Source organism: Melanerpes formicivorus, unplaced genomic scaffold (genome assembly GCF_026170545.1).
Source record: "Melanerpes formicivorus ecotype bairdi unplaced genomic scaffold, bMelFor1.0.p_v2 SCAF_4, whole genome shotgun sequence".
NCBI lineage: Eukaryota > Metazoa > Chordata > Aves > Piciformes > Picidae > Melanerpes > Melanerpes formicivorus.
Genome location: NW_027142356.1, coordinates 185,723 through 206,232, shown reverse-complemented (window position 1 = coordinate 206,232; position 20,510 = coordinate 185,723). Strand labels below are relative to the sequence as shown.

Genomic DNA, 20,510 nt, shown 5'->3' with positions numbered 1-20,510 from the left:
TTTCCATGGTTTCATCTGGATTTCTGTGAATCACATGTGGCTCAGTATCATGCCATGAATTTGAAGAAAAGTGGTTTGGTTTTGTTTTTTCTATTTATCCCCAAAGTAGAGAGTGTGATGAGTGTAATTGCTTAGCAGTCTTTAATTCAAAACTTCCTGAGAGAAATATGCTTTTACCTGCTCTTCTGGATGTAGCGAGCAGAAGGAATGCTTTACCTCCACTACTCTTTTTGTGTGACACTTCTGTGGTATGTATGCATCATTTTTTCCTCTCATATGTTTATATATTAATAGGGTGGTGGCTGGGGGATGATTACAGTCCTTTCTCTCAAGTCATAAAAGTAGATATGGAGAGAAGGATCTTCCCTGTCTGTTATGCTCCTTGTGGCTGTGGGGCCAACTGCTTCTTCTAAGTTGTAGCAGGTTATGGTGGTTGCTTTCCTGTGACTCAGTTGAATTCCCAGGGGCAGAGGGCAGACCCCATCTTAGCAGGTGAAGTTTGGGGAGCTACTGTGTTTAGTAATGAAAAAGGCCCAAAGTGTCATTTTAACCATTCTAAGAATTAACATTCTGTGCTCCTTTGATCTTTCAAAAGCAGCTCTGCATTTTAAATTCAAATGACTTGACAGAATTTAGCAACAGAAAGCTCTTTCTGGTAAAAATGGTGCAGTAACAATACCCATCTATGGCTGAGGAGATTATCAGCCCACACTAGTTTCCTGACGTTAGACACCACTGCAGCTTGCCCTTCATTTCCTCTATCATCCTGATGAGTAGTGTCTCTCCCTTACTCATCTTGGCTTCAAACACCAAGCAGCTGTATCCTGACTCTAGCAAAATTTACCTTGTGTGCAGATTTCATAAAGGAGCCCCAGAGATACAAGGTAGGAAATGCTCAGCAGACTTTTCCTAATTGCTTTTTTGAGGACAAAACAAACTGGGCTAATCCAAAAAATCATAGAATGTTAAGGGTTGGAAGGGACCTCTGCAGATTGTCTAGTCCAACCCTTATATCAAAGCAGGATCACGTAGAGCAGGCCACACAGGAATGAAGTTACTAAGACTGACTGAAATTAGTTAGGTTAGCAGTTTTGCCATATCCAATCCTTGCTATAGAAAGAAAGGGAACTGTGTCCACTGGAACTAGGACTGGAAATACTGGGGCCAAGTGGTAACAAGGCACCTTGAAGTTAGACACCAGGGAAGATGCTAATAGTAACAGTAATTAAATGCAGGAATAGATTGCCAGAGGATGCTAAGGAATTTTTGTCACTATGGGCTTTTAAGGTAGCTTTTGCCAGACATCTGTTGGGACTGATTTACGGAAAGGTGAACCTGCCTAAAGCAGAGTACTGAAGATTTTTCTGGTATGTAGTAGTAAATATCTGAAAAGGGGATAGTAAAGACAGGGTGCTCTCAGTGATGCAGGTGTGAAATGGCTTAGTGAGGTGGGATTACACCAGGCATATACTGACATAGATAAGAGCAGAATTTGGCCTGGGAATGGTTGTTTTGCTTTGAACTCCACTGTCGTGCAGTGTAGAGGATAACGGACGTCAATCTGATGATTTCCTTCATCTAAGCAGAAATGAAAAGACAAGTTAATAATAACAGTGTTGCAGGAGGGCTAAAATAAAAGAGATACTCAAGTACTATATATTTAGGTACTAATCTTTTAAGAGTCTCACTTTCTATACTTTACTAAGTAAACTTTACTAAATAATTCTTTCCACTTTGTTAAAAGAATTATTTATTCCTCTACAGGAGAAGAATAAACTGGATAAGGTGTTTGTGATATTTGTGTTTCATGCCACTGGACTATGAAGTAATCTTTCCCAATACAAGTGAAAGCTCAGAATAATTGTATACTTGCTCCTAAATGGGGATGGATATTTCAGGAATATAAATTTTAAATTACAGCTGATTCTCCTTTGCAGTGTTTGATCTGCTGCTGAATAGATCAGAATGGCAGGAAATGCTCTTGAAAGTTTTATAGTTCAAATAAATGCTGCAGGTGTTTTTCATAGGAAGTGCTGGTTTATTCCTTAGAAGAAAACATATTTTAGAATTCCCAGCTATGTGAAATGCTGTTATAGGTTGAAGGAAGTCTTTAGAGAGATGCTCACTGATAATAACTGAAGGGCAAGCACTTCACTAGCAGCATGTTCTGTCAAGCAGTTACAGCTTTGGATGGTGACCGTGCTGTCTCTAGCTCTCCTATCAGCCCACAGCTCAGTGGGCTAGAGACTAAAAACAAGTGCTGATGAATTCAGTGCTGATTGCATTAGCTTGCCCACTCATAACTCTAGAGAAAAGCAAAAGGGAGAAAACCCTACACTCTTTCCACTACCTGTAGAGATACCTTCCTTGTTCTATAATGAACTTCTTGGAAGTTAGTGAAGTTACTTCTCTGTTTTGTGAATACACGTACCAAAGAGCACAGCACCAGCATGCGTGCTGTCTGGGGCTATGTGTCATGGAGTGGGAACTCACAGATGCTAAAGAGTGGTTGGTCCTGCAGTTCTGTATAGGGGAAGGGGCCTATTCTAAGACTAGCAGAAGTAATCCCAGTTGAGAGACTATTTTTTTTTTCCTAGATAGAGCATTGAATGAATTGTTTGTGTGAGTGAAGAATTCTTTTAGTGGGAGATTATTCTCCTGCTTCAGTTTTGTCTCTTATGAAAAGCAGTATCTATACAGGAACTTCTGAAGTTTACCTATACAAACAATTTATGTAACAATGGAATGATATTATGACATTCAAGCAGTTTTAAATACAGTATGGTAAAATAGCTTTGCAGCTTTGACTGAGACCATGCAGTTTAAAATCATCTGTATTGACTCAGTGCAGCCAAATCCAAACAGTGTTGCTCATTGCTGTGCTGACTGCAGAGCCAAAGCATACCTCTGCTCTAGTTAATGTGATCAGTCAAGGTCACATACCATCATGTTGTAGTTTTATTTAAAGAAGACAAAGCTCAGGTATCATCCTTAGGGGTCATTCTTGGTGATGGGCTCATACAAATTGGAGAATCCTCCATTTCTACAGGGAGGGACAGATGGGTTTAGCTAATCCCATGGAGCTCCTGACAGGTGTAAGGCCAGACTTCTAATTAAGGCAATTCCTTTAGGCTTTCATAAACCTAGTTCACTTATGTTATCCTGTCCGGTTCCTTCAGCTTTCCTCTCTGTTCTAGGATGTGATAGTTCCTGCTGTTCTCTTTTGAGATCTCCCAACATACCCAGTAAAATACATTATATAGACCAAATTCTGTATGCAGTTGAAGGCAGCCTTGGGATGGACTAGACCGAGTAAATTTCCTGACAGACCTTGTTAATACATGAGAGAATGGCTTGCCTTTTTTACTGTAAGATAACATTAATGCCTTATGCCCTTTCTCTGGATTGGCGAGTTCCTAAGTGCAGCAGATGAATCTCTTCCTATTGAGTTGCATCTTACTTATTTCAGTCACTATTCAGTTTTCTCAAGGTACTTTTGAATCGTGGAGCAAGAATAACAAAAATTTACTCAGGCTGTTTCTTGATCCTGCTGAATTCGTAAGACTGAGCCTGCAGTTAAGGACAGTCCTTGGTCTCTCTTCAAAATCCTTAGTGAACATAACGGTGTTGCTGGACTCAAGATTGCTGTGAAAGTGCATGCTGGAATTTCAGTTTTGAGAATGCAATCACAGTGTTGATAGTGATACTGTTCAAGCAGATCAGTTACTCTAAAACATTTTTATTGACCTATGATGCTTTACCTTGTTTAGGAGAATGTCTGTTGAGGCACAGCTGTGACCCCCTGATGTGACCTTCTGTTAGCATGTATCATTCCCACTAGTTTGCAATTAAAAATTAGCATCAGTGGTGATGGTGCCTAATTGCCATCAGGGAACTTGTGTTTGATACTGATTTTGTATATGTTCATGTTTATTTTATTTTTCTTATTTTCATGAAAGGTGTTTTAGTTTTCTTTTCCATAAGTCTATCTCCCCCATTTCCTTTCTTTTCCCTTTTGTCGCTTGTGGCCAACCCAGCCCTAACCCATGACACTGTTCCTTGAATCAGAGTTGGCACCTAGGGTCATGTATGTATGTGAATGTAGCACTTTACAATGAAGGGACACTATCTCTCCTTTGGTTTTGAAGTTACCTAAGTTGCTTGACAAAGCTAGAGCACAGCACACTATGGAAGGGGAGAGTGTGCACACCAGGGAAGGTGTGGCTGGCCTTGCAAGGTAGCCTCATGACACACAGGTTTTGGGCTGTCCAAGTCTGAGAGTCATGAAACTTTGCTAGGGCAGACAAGAGTGCAGCAGCACAAACTGACACCACTCTTGGTACCTGGGAGCAGTGGTGTGGTGTGTTCTGGCTAGCCACAAAAGCTTCCTTTCCATATCATGGGGTCTGAGGGCACAGGACTCTCAAGATGTAGAAATAGAAGTCTTAACCAAAGTGACTATGTTTCAAACCAAGATATAGGTAGACATTTGCTTTTTCTGAAGGAAATCCATGGGGGGTAAGCAGATGTCATCACCTTGATATTCTTTTAAGACTTTGTTTATTGTGCAAGTTGCCATTTTCCTTGCACACACATGATTTCCTTGCATACAAGCTCATACTCCCAAGTTAAAACCTGACTTGATCTCTGAGAAGCTTTTTTTCAGCTTTTCAAACCTTCTAATAAAAAGCTTTCCCTCTGAAAATGTCCTTCTATATGCTTTGAAAATAGAGGTGACAGCTTCAGGATAAAAATGTCTTTCATACTAAGACATGAATTGGTCTAGTGGGTGTTTTTCCTCTTCCATAACTGAATCAGGATATGGAATTATTGATCTTGAGAATGCAAAATTGCATTTCTTTATTTTAGAGGAGGTAAATAATGATATAAGGTATTCTTTAAATGGCTCTGTGTTGCTAGGGTTGCTTGGTTCAGAAGGATGGTCCATGAGAAGCAGAGAGAGCCACCATTACAAATTACATGGTCAGGTACGCTGTACCTTTAAATGTAACAAATGTGACTTCTAGTTATGTCATTCTCATCTGAACTGCAGTGACAGCAACATGGAAGGTGGTGTCTGTGTTACTGTTTCCAGTTGGACAGAAGTGGTCTTTCCCAGGCAGAGCACCCTTACTGATTTGATATGAGTTGTGATTAGCTTCATTTGCTGTTGTGATGGGTTCTGTATTTTACTAGCCTGCTGATTGTTTTATTTGAAGCTGTCAAGGAATCTCTCTCAGGGTCTGTGGTAGTGTGAAAGTTTAATCCTCCCACCACATAAACCACAGCTAACTCAGTCGGAAAAGCAAATTAAAAAGCTGTATTTTACAAGCAGAATGAAATGCAATGAATATATACAAAATATACAGAATTTACAGTATAAAAAAAAATATACAAGAAAAAACATAACACAGAAACTCCCTCTGGAAGGAGGGAATTCCGGGTTCCCTCCCAAACCCCTTTTCCCCCTTCCTCCCCTTTTCAAAGGATTAAAGAGAGAAAAATGGATATTAAGGGAAATTTTGTTAGCTCAAAGCAGTTGTTAAGGAAAAAAAGCTAGTTTTCCTGTAAGTCCAAGGTCAGTACCGGCCAAGAACAGAAGAAAAAAAAGCAGCACCGACTGAATTCAGACTGAGTTCTTAAAGCCACATTTCTACTGATCTACCAATGAAATGTGTTTAGAATTATCCTTGTTTTCCTTTCTCACACCTAAACATTTCAGCTAGAGAATTCTGTAGCTGCCCTTTTCTTAAAGGCGCAGCCTAAAACTGTCACAGGGACTCACAGAAAGAACTTGAGAAGATGATAAATGCAGCCTTTATTAGGCACTGCATCTCTCGAATGCTGATGGGCAGTCCAGACCTGTGGGGCAGAGGTTCCTAACAAACAACGGGCATATGAGCGTTGAAGCTCTTCTTTGAAGCTCGGCTGGCAAATCTTTCTTCATTGTAACAAATGGTCCTGGCAGTTTCACTTGGCATCTGTTTCCCTGATACAGATAACACAAGCTGCATGCTTTCTTCCATGTGCAACCTCAAGACGGATTTTGGGCAGAGTTTTACTTGGTGTACCAATTTTTAACCAAAGGTGTTCCTTAGTGATAGGTGGAAGTAGAAATTAAATTATATTTTGGATTAAACAAGGGAGAAGTAAACTGGAGCTGTAGATCCTTGGAGCTGATATGTTAGGTCAAGTGCATGGTATCAGCTTTAAAACTTGCATTGCCGACGTTGTTCAGCTGTTTCAGTCAAAGCTGATATTGATGCTACTTCTCATAGAAGTAAATAGCCAGAGATACTCCTAAAAATCTGGTAGAAGCAGAGCTCACATATTTTGATAAACTGTGGCCCCAGGTTTTCAGATTATTTCATGCTTGAAAATTACCTGTCCTGTTGGACAACCTAGATTATTAGGTCTTCTGGAAGACACAGGACTAAATAAAGACATTAGGAATGATAATCACCATTAGTCCCTTGACTCTTGGAATTTGTCCCTCTTATCTATGCCATAGAGCAGTGCAGGATGTTAGCTGAGAGCAGATTAGTGCACTTTGACTCCACATGGTCTGTACTGTTTGCCTCTAAACAAAAGAGCTTATCTGGGACCAGAAATGCTCATATTGGACATTTTAAATCTGAAGGAAAGAGCAGGAGAGAAGAATGCATGTTATAGAAATACAGTATGCAGATTATGGACTTTGAGGGTGAAAATGAGAGGTCTGTGAGCTGCAATGGACATCTAGCATCAGTGGTAGAAAAGGGGGTCAAACCAAGGAAGAACAGGATTCATATCTGCAAGATAAAGTCAATTTGTCCATGGAGAGATGCAGCAAGTGAGTACTATGACTAAGGTTACCTGGTTAAACCACAGAAGGAGCTGATGCATGGCAAACAGCAGAAACATGACAAGTGCTGTGTGAAGGTAAAGAGGGTTTAGTGCCATGTGATTTGAATATTATTTTCTATTTTAAACTGCAGAAGTGAGTTAAACTTGAAGAAGAGAGTTTCAGGTTTAGCTTCTCTTATCATCATTTTATCTATGCCCTAAATTTAATTTAACTTCACTACCCTGTAAATTGCAGATTTTGAAGGATTGCCTCATTAGTCTGGTTTGTGGGTTTGTGACTTAATTCTGTATTTCCATCCATGCTGCCAGCCTGCAGGGGCTTTTTAAAGTTAATTTCTTACTGACTGTCTGTAATTGTGTTTTTTTAGTGCATTTCTGTCTAGATGGGTAAGTGGCATAAGTCAGCATGGTCAAAATAGTTTCACTGAGCTATTATGCCTCTTTTCATATCAATCTTTTTACAGTTCAGGACAAGCTCCAACAGTCTGTTTTGGTAAAACTCCTATTGCTTCTCCGTGAACTTCTGCTATGGGAATTGGCCCAGTTGGGATTTTCTTTTTCTTTATAATTTGTTTGTTTCAAATAGGAAATAGTGTCTATAATTATGGCATAACCTTAGTCAGAAACTTATTCCTTACACTGTTGCAATCCCATTAATTCCAAGAGGCTCTTAGGAGAGTTGCTAAAATAGAAGTGCTGCTATAATGGTCAATAACAGATGGTCTGTGAAAACATGCAAAAAGCTGGGTATTGGGTAGTGCCATGGATCACATACTAGTGTTGTGTAGAGGAACATGCTAGTTGGCAGAAGAAAACATCTAGAGGAAAAAAAGCTTTTCCCAATACAATTAGGTTTTCAAAATGGAATTAAAAAACAGCATGCAGTAGCTCTCCCTTTTTTGGCCACTTTGAAATGTACCATGAAAAGGTTAAACTGGGAAACAAACTGAGGTTATTGATGTGTCTGTAACCTTAAAAATATATATAACTGAATTTCTATTTAATTTCTATGTCTTGATCCTGCTTTTACAACTACTTTTGCATACTGTGACTGTATTCCCCCAAGCACTTAAATAGAAATTAATGTAATAACCAAATTAATTTGTGTGCAAGTATTTCCCAGATCAATTTCTTAAAAAGCAAAAATTTTGTTTTGGTTTGTTTCATGGCTTGAATGAAGCATTTTTCTGCAGGATTAAAATACTTTCCAAATACGTTCATCAAGCTGGTGGCGGTACTGTTCTTTTGTTCAGATTGACTTCTTGGGCCTGTCCATAGAAAGAGAGAAATGGGCTGCCAGTACGTAAGCTGATTAGGAAATGATAATAATAGTTCCCCCCCATACCTCTGTGGAATGGGGAGAAGATTTCCTTGGAGCTGGTGTCCTCTAGCTCTTCACAGCCCCTAGTAACATCCTGCAACCAAAGGACAGACCAAGAGGTCAGCCGCTAATGGGGAGAAAGAAATACTTTGGCATAAATGACAAGGTGTGGGCAGTTACCATCTGTCACTTTCCTTTCCCTTTTTCAAATGTAGAATGAAGAAGGTTTCATGCAGGAGGGAATGGTGAACAATGCAGATCTTCCTGTGGATCCTGAGAATGAGGCTTATGAAATGCCTCCGGAGGTAAATCTGTTGAGGTGTTTGCTGTGAATGCATGTGGAAGGGCGCAGGAGTGGGCTGTATACATGAGCTACATTGGCATGGCTCAGACTGATGCCATGAGCTGCAAGGGTACCACAGAGACATGGGAGCCTTGGCCAAGATCTCCCAGAGATAATCAGAATCTGATAATCAGAAAATTCATTGCTCTGTTGATAATAAGGAAATTTAACATGAAGATATTGTGTGTGTTTCAAAACACTTGTGCCTGGGTTTCTGAATGATGTTTTTCTTTAGCTTGATAGGAAATATGGGAAGACTTCATCTTTATAAATGGTTTTAGTAGCCTGGTCTCTTTATAAAGCATGATAATTAATTACTATTAATGCAACTATTGGAGTAAATTATTCTCTTTTTCATAAACCTGCTATCTAAAATACTACTGCATGATGCATTGCTGGTTGGGAGTGGTAGTTTTACAGTGGCACAGAAAATTAGGCTGAAAATGAGAGGTATAAAATATGAACTTGATCGTTAGCACCCTGAGTATCACTGCAGTTATGGGGGTTGCTCACATACCCCTAGGTAAACATACATTTAAATTATTTCCTGGCTAGTATGAGTATCTGCAGCACCTGGTGTGCTGTGCAGCCCAAATCTAGTCCTCCTCCTTCTCCAAGTGCATTGCCATAGGTGGCCATGTGAGATCTTGGCAACAGCTGAATAATGTGCCAATCGCAGCAAAAGCCTGATTCTTCTGTGAATACCACATCTTGTAAGTTTTACAGTACCTGGAAGATGCAACAAAATAATAATGAATGAGGACATGGGCCTGCTCATGTGAAAATCCATAATATTTTAGCACTGAATCCACTAGAACTAGAATAAGGAGTGAAAGTAGGATTTGTTTATCTAAAATACTAGTAGCGCTGATTTCTGCTCTCCTCATTAGGAAGATTATCAAGATTATGAACCTGAAGCATGAAAGCCCTTTCCTTTATTATCTCCTGGAATCTACTAACTACTAAAGGCATCCCATCCTGTACAAGTGCTGAGTTCCAATGTGCCCAGTCGTAAACTTTTTTACAGTTTTTACGGTGTCTTTTGAAGTCTTCCATCAGCAATGATTGGAGTATCTGTGACTGCATCCGCCTCCTTTCAGCGTTTCCTTCCTGCTGAAACGAAAGCTGATGGGCAGGGTCATTGTTGTGCTGTGGATATTGTGGTTTTGAGTCTAAAAGTCGAAAAAGAAAACATTAAATAAAAACACCTAAGTGTCTACTGCTTATTTCTAATGCTGTACATGTTATCTTGATAGGCTGTCAGTGATTTGATATTGTTTCTGATACAATTTTTATTGTATCAGATTATTTATCTGATTATTTTTCTATTATTTATTTTATTATTCTTCTTTCTGTGCAGAGATGACATTGTGAGAGCTTTATATATATGTGTGTGTATGTATTATACATTAAAAAAACTGTTGAGCATGAACTATGCACCTATAAATATTAGCTGTTGGAATTTTACTGGTTTGTGACATGTTTTATTAATTCATGTCTGTAAATAATGGTGTTCAACTGAGGCAAATAAAATGGAACCCATTAAAAATTACTTTCTAAAATAGTGGTGATTTATAACAGCTTCTTTCCTCTCAAAAAGCCCTCCTTAAAGCATCCAGGCTCTGTTGCTTCCTGGGAAGGGACTGCGGGCACAATGTAGTGGTTTGAGCCTTAACTGGGAGTTAAAAGCCCAGATGGGGGATAGGCTGAGAATCTCTTCCCCACTCCCCCCGCCTCCTCCCTCCAAACAGAGAGGGGGAAAAAAAAAAGGGTAAGGAGCAAATCCACTAAACAACAATCTGGAGTCGCCTTGGAAGTAGAGAGGCGAAGAATTTTCTTTAAACTCTATCTATCTATCTATCTATCTATCTATCTATCTATCTATCTATCTATCTATCTATCTATCTATCTATCTAAAACAATAACAGGAAAGGTTCACAAGGGCAAGGAACAAGAGTGGATGGGAGGGGGACAGAAAAGAGGAGGCGTGGAGGCAGCAGGGAAAAGGATCAAGTCCGGCCACGTGGCGGAGGAGCAGGAGGGCAGCTGCAGTAGCTCTCATCCAGCAGAGGCAGGAGCCAAAAGGAGATCCAACAGCTATGATGTCCTGCGTTTTATATCCTAGCTGGGCAGGGATGGGGAAGTGGAACAGACTCAGCTTCCCAGGGGAAAACGCCCTGCAGGGAGGGTAAGGTACCTGCAATCCCTCTGCCCTGCTTTGTTTGTTTGTTTTCAGAAAAGGGCGTTAACCCACCACACACAACATCAGCAAAAAGAAGCTTGTCTGCACAAGAAACATGGTGAAAAATGAGAGTATCAGGGCTGGCACCTCAGATGGAATAAACTGTTGACAAAGTAGATTAATTTGTAGTGCTACTACACTTTGGTTTAAAGAGAACCTGAGAGTGAATAAAACCATTAATAATGGGCTGCAGCAGATGTTCAGAAAACCAGAAGGCCTTTTGAAGAATTCCTGTTTCAAGGTTGTTGCAGTACTGGGCTGTATGTAAGAGTGATGGATTGGATACAGTCAGCTTGTCTTACAAGTCTCATTTAGCAGAAGCTCTGTGTGCTCTCTGTTTTTAGACACAGTAGTTTTCGTTTTTATCTTGTCTGGATACTTTTCCGTAGAGTTAAAGGATTTAAATGTGCGATGTTTTTACTTCTCTGCTGGCTTATTTTCTGTTATTCTAGATCAGATGTTTTCTCTAACCTGAATGATACAGTGTGTTTTTCATTTAAGGTACTTGAGTCCTGAGTAGGATTTTAAACTTCCCTTACAGACAGTCTTTTCAGGTTTCTGAGGTACGGATCTTAAAACAGGTAAATATCACTGTCTGGTTCTGTAAATGAGCAAACTTCAGCACAAGCACATAAGGTGTATCACTGGTATGTAAAAATAGACCCCAAACCATGGAGGCTTAGCTCTACAACTTGTTTTTGAACTGAGCTCCTTTCTGCTTATTATACAACCTTCCTGGTATTAGCATGCTCATTGTGGAACCGATCTTTCCAGGTACATACCCATCCCACCTGCATACAGTGGGATCCGATGGTATGGTACTGTGAGCCAGAATCACAGGAACATGTTCATTTTCACTATGCTTAGAGAACTGGTGCTTCCATTTCCCATGTCATGCCCCAACCCCCCCACTCCCATGTTTTTAAGGAATCACCTGGTAGCAATTCTTCTGAAATAAATGCTCTTTTTCAAAGCAATTAAAAAACCCTAGACGATTTCAAACAAGTTGTAGATCCTTTCATCAATAGTAAAACTGATTAATGGAGCCTGAAGTCCTGTGCAGAAATCTTTGATGATAACTTGCCAACAGCCCACTAACGATTTGCAGTCTCATTCACAGATGGTGTGTCAGAAGAATCTCTTGACATGGACATCCCTACTGTTAAAATCCATCTGAATGCCTCACTGACAAATTTATTGATTGTGTCCATGGAAATGTAATATCAGAGCAGGGCATAATATAAGGTACTGCTTTTTTATAATTACTAATGTTATCTAAGGATTCTTTTGTTTTAGCAGTAGGATTTTGAAGAAAAGTCCAGTGCTGCAGAGTGATTATTTTTTTATCCCCTCCCCATTATGCTAGCAGGAACTTCTTCACCAAAAACATCAACTGAGAGCAGTCAGATGCCTGATGTGTCAGGAAATAGTACTGACAGTAGCAGCCCAAGCAGAGTATCTATTTCTGTTTATCTTCCACAGCCCCACAGGTTTTGACTGCTTTATTGTTTCTCTTGGTTGCTCACAAGCTGCAAATAAGTTGTGCACTTCTTAAATAAGCTGTGGGGAATAGTATGTAATTAAAAAAATGGTAAGAATAATTTCACTTCTGAGACTGGCCTATTGTTTGAGCATGTAGGAGTTAAATTATAGTATTTCATAGGTTAACATCAGCCACCCATTCAGAGTTTTCAGGTAATTTAAAATGTACCATAGGTGATCAGTTTAGTCCTTGTGTCTCTTGCACACATGCCCTCAGATGGCCCCAAAAGTCCATGGGACCCCTGGTTACTATGGCAGCACAGTGTGATGCATTGCTCTGGTAACAAGCTGCATTTTAATTGGGTTCCTTGAGGGCTCTCTGGCCATCCTTTCCAGGTAAACTAAAGGCCATTTTGGTTTATTTCCTGAAATGAATACTGACATGCAGATTGCAAGTGTCAGAATTGTGTTGGATGCTAAAGCTGAACGAAATGGATACTGCTGTATTCAGATTTCTTAAAACATCTGCTTCTGGGTATTAAAAATGCTTCTACTGTTGTGATAACTTTTGCTTAAGTAATGTCTGCCAGATAGGAATATACCTCAGTGACCTCTTTTCCTTAAAAGCCTAGACTTCAACTCAAACCAAAAGCAATCTTCTGTCCTCACATTATGAGTTAATAATGAGTCTTACCGAGTCCCAGTCCTCCAGTGGAAAAACATATGTTGCTTTTTCTTTGTTCTATTTTGACAACTTTAATTGGCCTTATGATGGTTCCTAATGAGACACATAGTAATAACGTGTTTATTACTGTAAATTGTAGTGTTAATACTTCTGTTGCCTGCATTTTATATAATGACTTTCAAATCATGTGTTTGTCTGAGGGATAAGGCAAAGAAACTCTCTCCACCTGCCAAGACTTTCCTACATTCCCTCAAGAAATTGTAGGCAAGTTAAGGTAAATTATGGCATCCCAAATTCAAGGAAAAGTAACATGCCTGCATCTTTTCAGGAGGAACAGATTTTACTCATCCTGGCTTTTGTAGCTGCCAGTCTAGGCTCAGTGCCTCTTACATGGAAGCATCTGACACAGACAGTAAGACAGTCAACTGCAACAAACTTAGAGCAGAGACCTCTGCCTCCAAGAGCTGGGAGACTCAAAAATTCAAGGCTGTCCATTTAATGGCTGAAATTATTCCAGGAGCACCACAGAAGACAGGTACAGACTGGCTATCTCTACATATTCGTAAGAACTTAGTTCACTGAAATCCATGGAAAGATTCCTGCTGTCTCACTTACAGGTTTTAGGGCAGTTTGTACTGATGTGATGAGTTTCCAGTTCTTTCTCTTTTTAGGGAGAAAGCAACTGCAGAATTCCTTGTTTCTCGACTTTCCTTAGGCACTGGTTTGGTTTGGTTTCAGATGGATTGTGCTTAGTGTATGATGCTCCATGTCTCTGATCTCTAACTCACTGAGAATAAAGGGAGTCTTTTTGTTGACTTAGGTTGCTGTGGATGATTCCTGTGGCCCCTTTAAAGTCTGCATAGAACTTGGAGATGACAGAGATGAGATGATCAAGGTACCTCTGCAGAACATGGAAGAGTAGCCAATGTAGTTAAAAACCAAGTTAAGGTAAAATCCCATAGCTAAGTCCTCACTGGGCACTTTCAGCAGTGCCGTGGATTTATATGCTGGTAAAATGCCATACTGTAAATACTCCATGGTACAGCATACCTCAGAAGTTGGGTTTGAATGGAGTAGTTGCCTTTAGTTACTGGAACTTTCAGGTACATGATAGTTAGTCATATAACTAAATACTAAATATTTGTGTTCTACTCTGATGCTGGTTTTGGTGTCAGTCCATGTAAGACTTAACAGTTGCATTGACTGATAATTTTTGGTCCCCTGCTCTCAGTAGTAACTGGAGAAAATAGTATAATGATCTTCACAAGGTAACATTGTTCTGCTTGAACATACACAGGCCTGAACTAGTAGCATTATATATCCAGACTCGCTCCTGAGCTGTGGTAACCAGAAGCAAATGAGATCTAGAGTCCATCATCTCCATACTGCATTTTTAATGGAACATATAATCTGTTCAAATGCTGACATAATGTTTCTCAAGCCTGCCTGACATTTAAGGTGTAGCTCGGAAGGTTCCTCTGATCCATAAAAGGCTGGCAGATGGAGAAACAGCAGGTAAAACCTCAGATGAGACAGCCAGGAGGTAAAAACCGGGTAGGAAATTAGGTCAGATGAGATTTCTTCCATGTTGAAAGAAATGCTTTGAAAATGTTTCCAGCAGTGGAAAAGTGGGGTTTCAGCAATTTCCATTCGCATCTCAGAATAGGTCAGAGTATGTCAGCACCTGATACATCCGTAGGGCATATTTATGTAGGAGGGGTGAACATCTGGGACGTACATGTGTGCTATTTTCAGCTGCAGCACAGGGCTCTTTACAAGAGGCCAGAGCACCCGTGTATTTCTCATGATCAACTTGAGATTTAGTAAGGAGAATTTTGTTATGAAATTGCTGGGATACCTCAACTTCTTTTTCTCTCTGCTCACCACTCTCCCATTTGTTCCTTTCTCTCTACTAATCTACAGGGTTAGATCTTAGCTTGTCCCCACTGCAGAGCATCCGTTTAATTGCAAAATCTTTTCCCAGCCCTTGTCTAGTACATTGTGATGAGGCTGCAAGCATGCCTGGAGAGCTGGGATTTAATCTTTGACCATAGCTTGTCTTCTTGGGATACACCTATCACTAGTTTACCCAAAGACACGGCAAGGCAGAGACACTGCCCAAACATGCTGAGGTGGAGAGGCCAAGCAGAGGAGGAGTGGATTGTAGAAGTAAAATAGGCGTGAGAGGCTTGCTGGGAATTGGCTGGCATTCATCCTGCCTCCCTCTCCCAGGTAATGCATCTGGTGTTGGAGACTAATGACAGAAAAGAGCCTGTGGCTTAACAATGCACCCAGGGACAGGCACGTCAAGGTGCTGAGTAAATTCAGAACGGGGCTGCTTTTGTCTCCATGAGGCAGAACTCCCCTGCTGGCTTTTTATGTTGAATTCCCCTTTCTGTATTTCTGCCACCTGAGGTTCTCTGTTCCAATAGAATAAAAGCTATTGACCAAGGAATGTTCTTGATGGGTAAATATAAAACCAAGCATGAAAGCTGGTCTTACCAGTCTCCTGCACAGAAAAGGGAATTGCATAGTGCCCACATGACCATTGTCCTCTGCTGTCTGATCACAAGTTTTATTCATGTGAATTGTAGTTATAAAATTATATAAAGTCTTGCAAAAATGACAATGGTGAGCATCTAATGTTAACACCTGGTAAGGCAGCATTCTGCTGAACTGGCTGCATTGCCCACTTCTCAAAACCACAAAAATCTTACAATGAGCAGGTTTATCAAGAAGACAGGACAGTGTTGTTGAGTAAAAGTGGACAAATAGTGAAAATGTAAAGGACAGTCATTCACAAAAGAAAGGCAAAAAGAAGGCACAAAGAATTGAAATTAGTTATCTCAGTCCACTAAGTGCAACTTTCATTGACAGCAAACACTTGCAGCTCCCATAAAACACTTGAAACAAAACTCCTCCTATATTTTCATCCCCCATTCCAAGATCAAGTTCCTTCCTGGCTCACATTTGCAGCAAGAGTATCACACATTTCCTTTGAATTACAGGTGTTCTTAAGTGTGAAGTAAATGAAAGTGAATTCAAAGCCTTCTGTTTTCTTTTTCATTCTCAGTTTTATGGAGGCTCAACAATTTCAGATGTGATGACAATTTGAGTCTGTGTGAAAGGCAGTGGCTGTTCTCTATGTCTTTATCATGGGCAAGTGAGATTTTCCTGCCATTAGGAGTTGTGCAATGCCTGTGTGTTTTCAATCTGGATTTACCATTTTCTGCACCTCATAAAGACCTGCTGTTTGGAAGATGCTTGAAGAAAAGAGAAGAATCCTCTGATTTATTTTTTAGTATGTCTGAAGCATGATTTTACACAATCTGATCAGAACACCACCCTGGATCACAGTGGATACCTAAGAATATAGATAAACATGTTCTCTTTACTGGATACCCTGTGTGTGTGCACCCGTATGGGTAAGTATGTGTGGGCATTACCATTAAGTACAATAAAGTGCCACTGCTGTAGTGATGATGTCCTTTGTGGGGTGGGATTATCCCAGTTTTTGAGGCATTTAATACAAACACTAGGTAACATATTTGAAGGCTTCCAACTTGTAGCCTCACAACTAACAGACCAGATAGACATTATCAGAGTTTTGCAGGTGTAACCTGGTAACTATGAATCCAGATGTGGCTTTGTGGCCGGTTGACGTTGCCCCCTTAAGAAAGAGAATATGGTGGACGGAAGTTGGTAAACGGAAGGAATAGTCTAAACTAATTTCATTGGTGAAGTGGGAGGAAGCACTTTTCGGAACTGGGAGTGAACTGGACATTTCCACGACTTTTCTATCAGTCTTGCTTCCGCCTTTCTACGGTGCGGCTGCTCTCTGTCCCTGTGCTGGGCTTTCTGCCAAGGCTCCGGCCTTGAGAGAAAAACTGATAAGGCCTGTATTAACTCCTTTCCAATTAACACAAAACTGCTTTTAACTTCTTTCTTTCGCTCTCTCTCTCTTCTAACCTAATCTGGGGAAAGGGGGGGAAAGAGGGGAAAGAGGAGGTGGGGAACCCCCCTCTCTGCCGAGAGGGGTTCACTCTCATTTCTGTGTTACTCTGTTGTATATCTTTGTATATATTGTAGATATTGTAAATTTGTAAATATCTCCCTGCAAACCCTACATCGCTTTGTAAATATAGCTCCACTGCTTTGCTAATTCAGCTTGCGAGTTTTTTTTTCTTTCCCTTCAATTTTTTTTCCCTTTTACTTTACAAAGGGGGAAGGGAGGAGGCTTCTCGGCCTTACCCTTCCACCCACCACAGGCTTATACTAGCTACAGCACCAAGCTGCTGACATTGTTTGGTCCTTCCCAGAGAAATGGGCTATAATAATATACATGCACTGTTGCTACTACACTTCTAGACTAGGTACTTTTGACAATACAGCTACATCAGCTGAGAATCACATTCCCATCTGTGTTGTGGTTAGTGCTCTTTCAGGGGCAGAAGTGCTCATCACAGTGCCAGTTCCACTTGACTAAGTGTGATGATAAAAGCATTCTACTCAGAAACTCTGGCATCGCCTAGTTACACAATGGATTTCTTGGCCTTCTGCTCCTAGGAACACTGTGGGTTTTCTGAACTCCTGACTGCCACGGAGACATTGGCTCCGATGTGACAAGGAACAAGCTCTTCATGTCAGCTGCTCTACAGTGAACTGTAAAGCCCCATGTAAACAGTTCTGTTAAACCATGGTAGTCTGTCTCTTTTGTATGAAGAGGTAAGTTATGCTGTTTAAATAAGGGAGGTTATCCTGAGCTCAAATATGTGCCTGAATGGATGAGCGTTAGCAGAGCTGGAGCAGCTTGGTGGCAGGCAGCTCAGGAAGGATGTTAGTGCTGGTTAATGCAAGTCAGTCCAGAGGAAATGAAAGCAACATGGCACGGTCCTTCAGAAGGAAGGATAGATGGATGGATGGATGGATGGATGGATGGATGGATGGATGGATGGGTAGGTCTGAAAGAAGAGAATTAGCAGTAAGAGGAATGCATCTTGGGGAGAAACAGTATTTAATGAGTTGATAAATCACTTATCTGCTTTCTCTAATCACTTTGTTGTGTCTTAAACATTACAAGGTTCCCAGGGGAAAAGTTCCATGATGGTTCACTCTCTGACACAGTGGAACTCCAGACATTATTGAAATGTAAGTGAAGTTTGAGTATACTACTACTAAACTGGAGGGTAGTGAGTCAAGTATGTTGCTTCTGGAGACCCTTCTGAAAGCGGCAAGAGAGTGGTATGGGTGGTGGCAGAGCAGCGTTCAGCTCTCAGCCCCTGCAGGCTACTTCATCTCTTCATAAACACTTGCCTGAATTGTTGCTAGCTGTCTCATTGCACAAGACACAAAACCTGCCATAGAAAACGAAGTTTGAATTTACTCAACATCAAAGTAGTTGGGCTGTGCCTGCCCAGCTCCCACTTCTGAGTGTCTGAACCAGCTCTACCACCACCTGGCTGATAGGGATGTATTTTTCAGAGAAGATGCTGACTTAAAGGTGAGATTTACTTTATCTCATCATGAAAACTGGGAAGGAAAGGAAGAAGATTGTGTGGCTGCACTTTTAGAAAAAGCAGAGGATGTCCAGAGGTAAGTGGGAAGTAATGCTTTGCTATTTCTTCAGTACCTTCAGAGACAGTGCTGTGTAGGGCTGTGCTTTCTGCTCTTGTAGCTGTAATGGGCTTGAGGGGTTGCTGTTAGAAAACTCAATTAATGGTCAAGTAAAGATCTTGCAACAGTGTAAAACAGTAAGGGTGTTCTTTGGTAATGTAAGACTTAGAGGCTGACTTGAATTCAAATTCTGCTGATTGCTGATGATGTCATGGTCAGAATGTCACCCCAGTTGGATTTGTGACCTCAGCTGCAAACCAGCTGCAAACCAATGCTCACAGGTGTGAGAAGGGTTATTGTTGCTAGCTTCTGAAGCTGCTCCAATGCCCTTGCCATATATGGATGTAATATGGTAGAAGATGATAAAAAGAACTGGAAATTAATTTGTAGCTATTTGTCACAGTTTAACAATTCTTTTCCTCTAGCTCCTCCTGTCACACATTTTTACTTCTTTTATCAGATCTGATTGGCTACCTTGGCTTTAAGAAACACAGCACAAGACAACTGAGCTGGCAAGTGTAAACAAATGAGCTTGTGGGCTTTCCTGTGTCATGCAGGTATTAAGTGTCTGAGTCATAATGCTTATAGAATGCCTATCTGTAGAGAAAGGAAACAGTACTACAGGTGTTTTTTTTAATACCACATCTATCATGCTGGTGCAAAAGAACAGCAGCAGATTTTTTCCTCCAACTTCTTAATTTACACTGAGAGCAAGGAATGGGTTCAGTTAGATGTAAAATGCAAAATATTCCCTAGCTTTCTCATTAAATGAACTGAAACATGAATGTTTGTGTGGATACAATGAAGTCACACAGAATCAATTTGCAGCAGAGGTGCCTGAAAATTTTCCCTGGCCTGGGGTCATTCCCCAGCCACATGCTGATCCCAAGACTTGCATATTTATTGCAGTTATACCTGGGCTAGGGGAGGGCTGTGAATTGCTCTCATCAGTTCTGAGCTTGTTGGTTGTGACCACAAGACCTCTGTTTGACTTTTGGTACTGATATGCCCAAGTGTTAGGAACCAGAGTGCATACTACTTAGCCTTTTTTGGTTGGTTGGTTGTTTTGTTGTTGTTGTTTGGTTGTTTTACCTCTAGGATCTGGAAAGGATTCCACCTGCAAAAACAAGAATCTGAAACTGCTCCCAAAACACTCACTGAAGAAGTCTTTTCACTTCTAACTTTTGTGCTTGTTTTTCTGCTGATCTTGGAGTGTTCATTTACAAAGCCAAAGATGTGTTCAGTGTGAGGTCATAACCTTGTACATCCCTAACTTCCCATGGAATTTCTTTAGAGATATGATGCACAGGAAGTGCAGGGTCAGGACAACTGGAGATACACTGATATTTTTCCATCTTCCATTTTTGTTATTTCCAAACTAAATGTTTGGTTGTTTTTTTTTTAATTACATTACAAGGTAATAGGTAGGTAGCTTGACCATCTGAAGAGAAATAGAGCAACAGACCTAGAGAATGGAAACTAACATTCATTAAGATGGCTTCTTCATAGTTTCCTTTCTGTATTAGTGATTTTAGTTAGATGTCACAGTGTAGCAAGTTTGGATTTGCAGAGCCAAGATAGATGCTTGGAATAAATAGTAGAGGTCAGAACCAGGTGTGAACAGCCACAAATTACATAAACTTGAGAGTGAGGGAGACTGTTTTTCAGAATCAATTTGAAGAAAACCTAGATTGTAGACTGGTCTGCTGAGGATTGAGGACTGACCATCCTATGCAAAGTTCTTGCGTTTTCTGATGCAAGAGTGGATAAGATGTTGGCAACTGAACATCAAGTCAGAGGACAAGCCAGTGATCAGCGTCTTCCTTGCTTTATTAGGATGTCACTACAAGATGAGAGCCATGTGTTTCTGCTCCTAAGCTGTATGGTCTTGCCTTGCCAATTGAGCACAGGAACAAGGCAGCTATCTGCTGGACCAGTGCTCTTGGAAAACAAAGTCTTGCCCTTGCACTGCACACAT

General features: G+C 40.6%; 1 protein-coding gene across 1 annotated transcript in view; it reads left to right on the top strand.

Annotated features, from left to right (window-relative positions):
• SNCA (synuclein alpha) overlaps window positions 1–10,062 on the top strand; it is a 73,714-nt gene extending 63,652 nt beyond the window's left edge. Inside the window, exons 5-6 of the mRNA XM_068171056.1 lie at window positions 8,383–8,472; window positions 9,401–10,062. Of these exons, the coding sequence (XP_068027157.1) occupies window positions 8,383–8,472; window positions 9,401–9,433 (123 nt within the window). The 3' untranslated portion in view covers window positions 9,434–10,062. The remainder of the gene's footprint in view (window positions 1–8,382; window positions 8,473–9,400) is intronic.
• The last annotated feature ends 10,448 nt before the right edge of the window (window positions 10,063–20,510 follow it).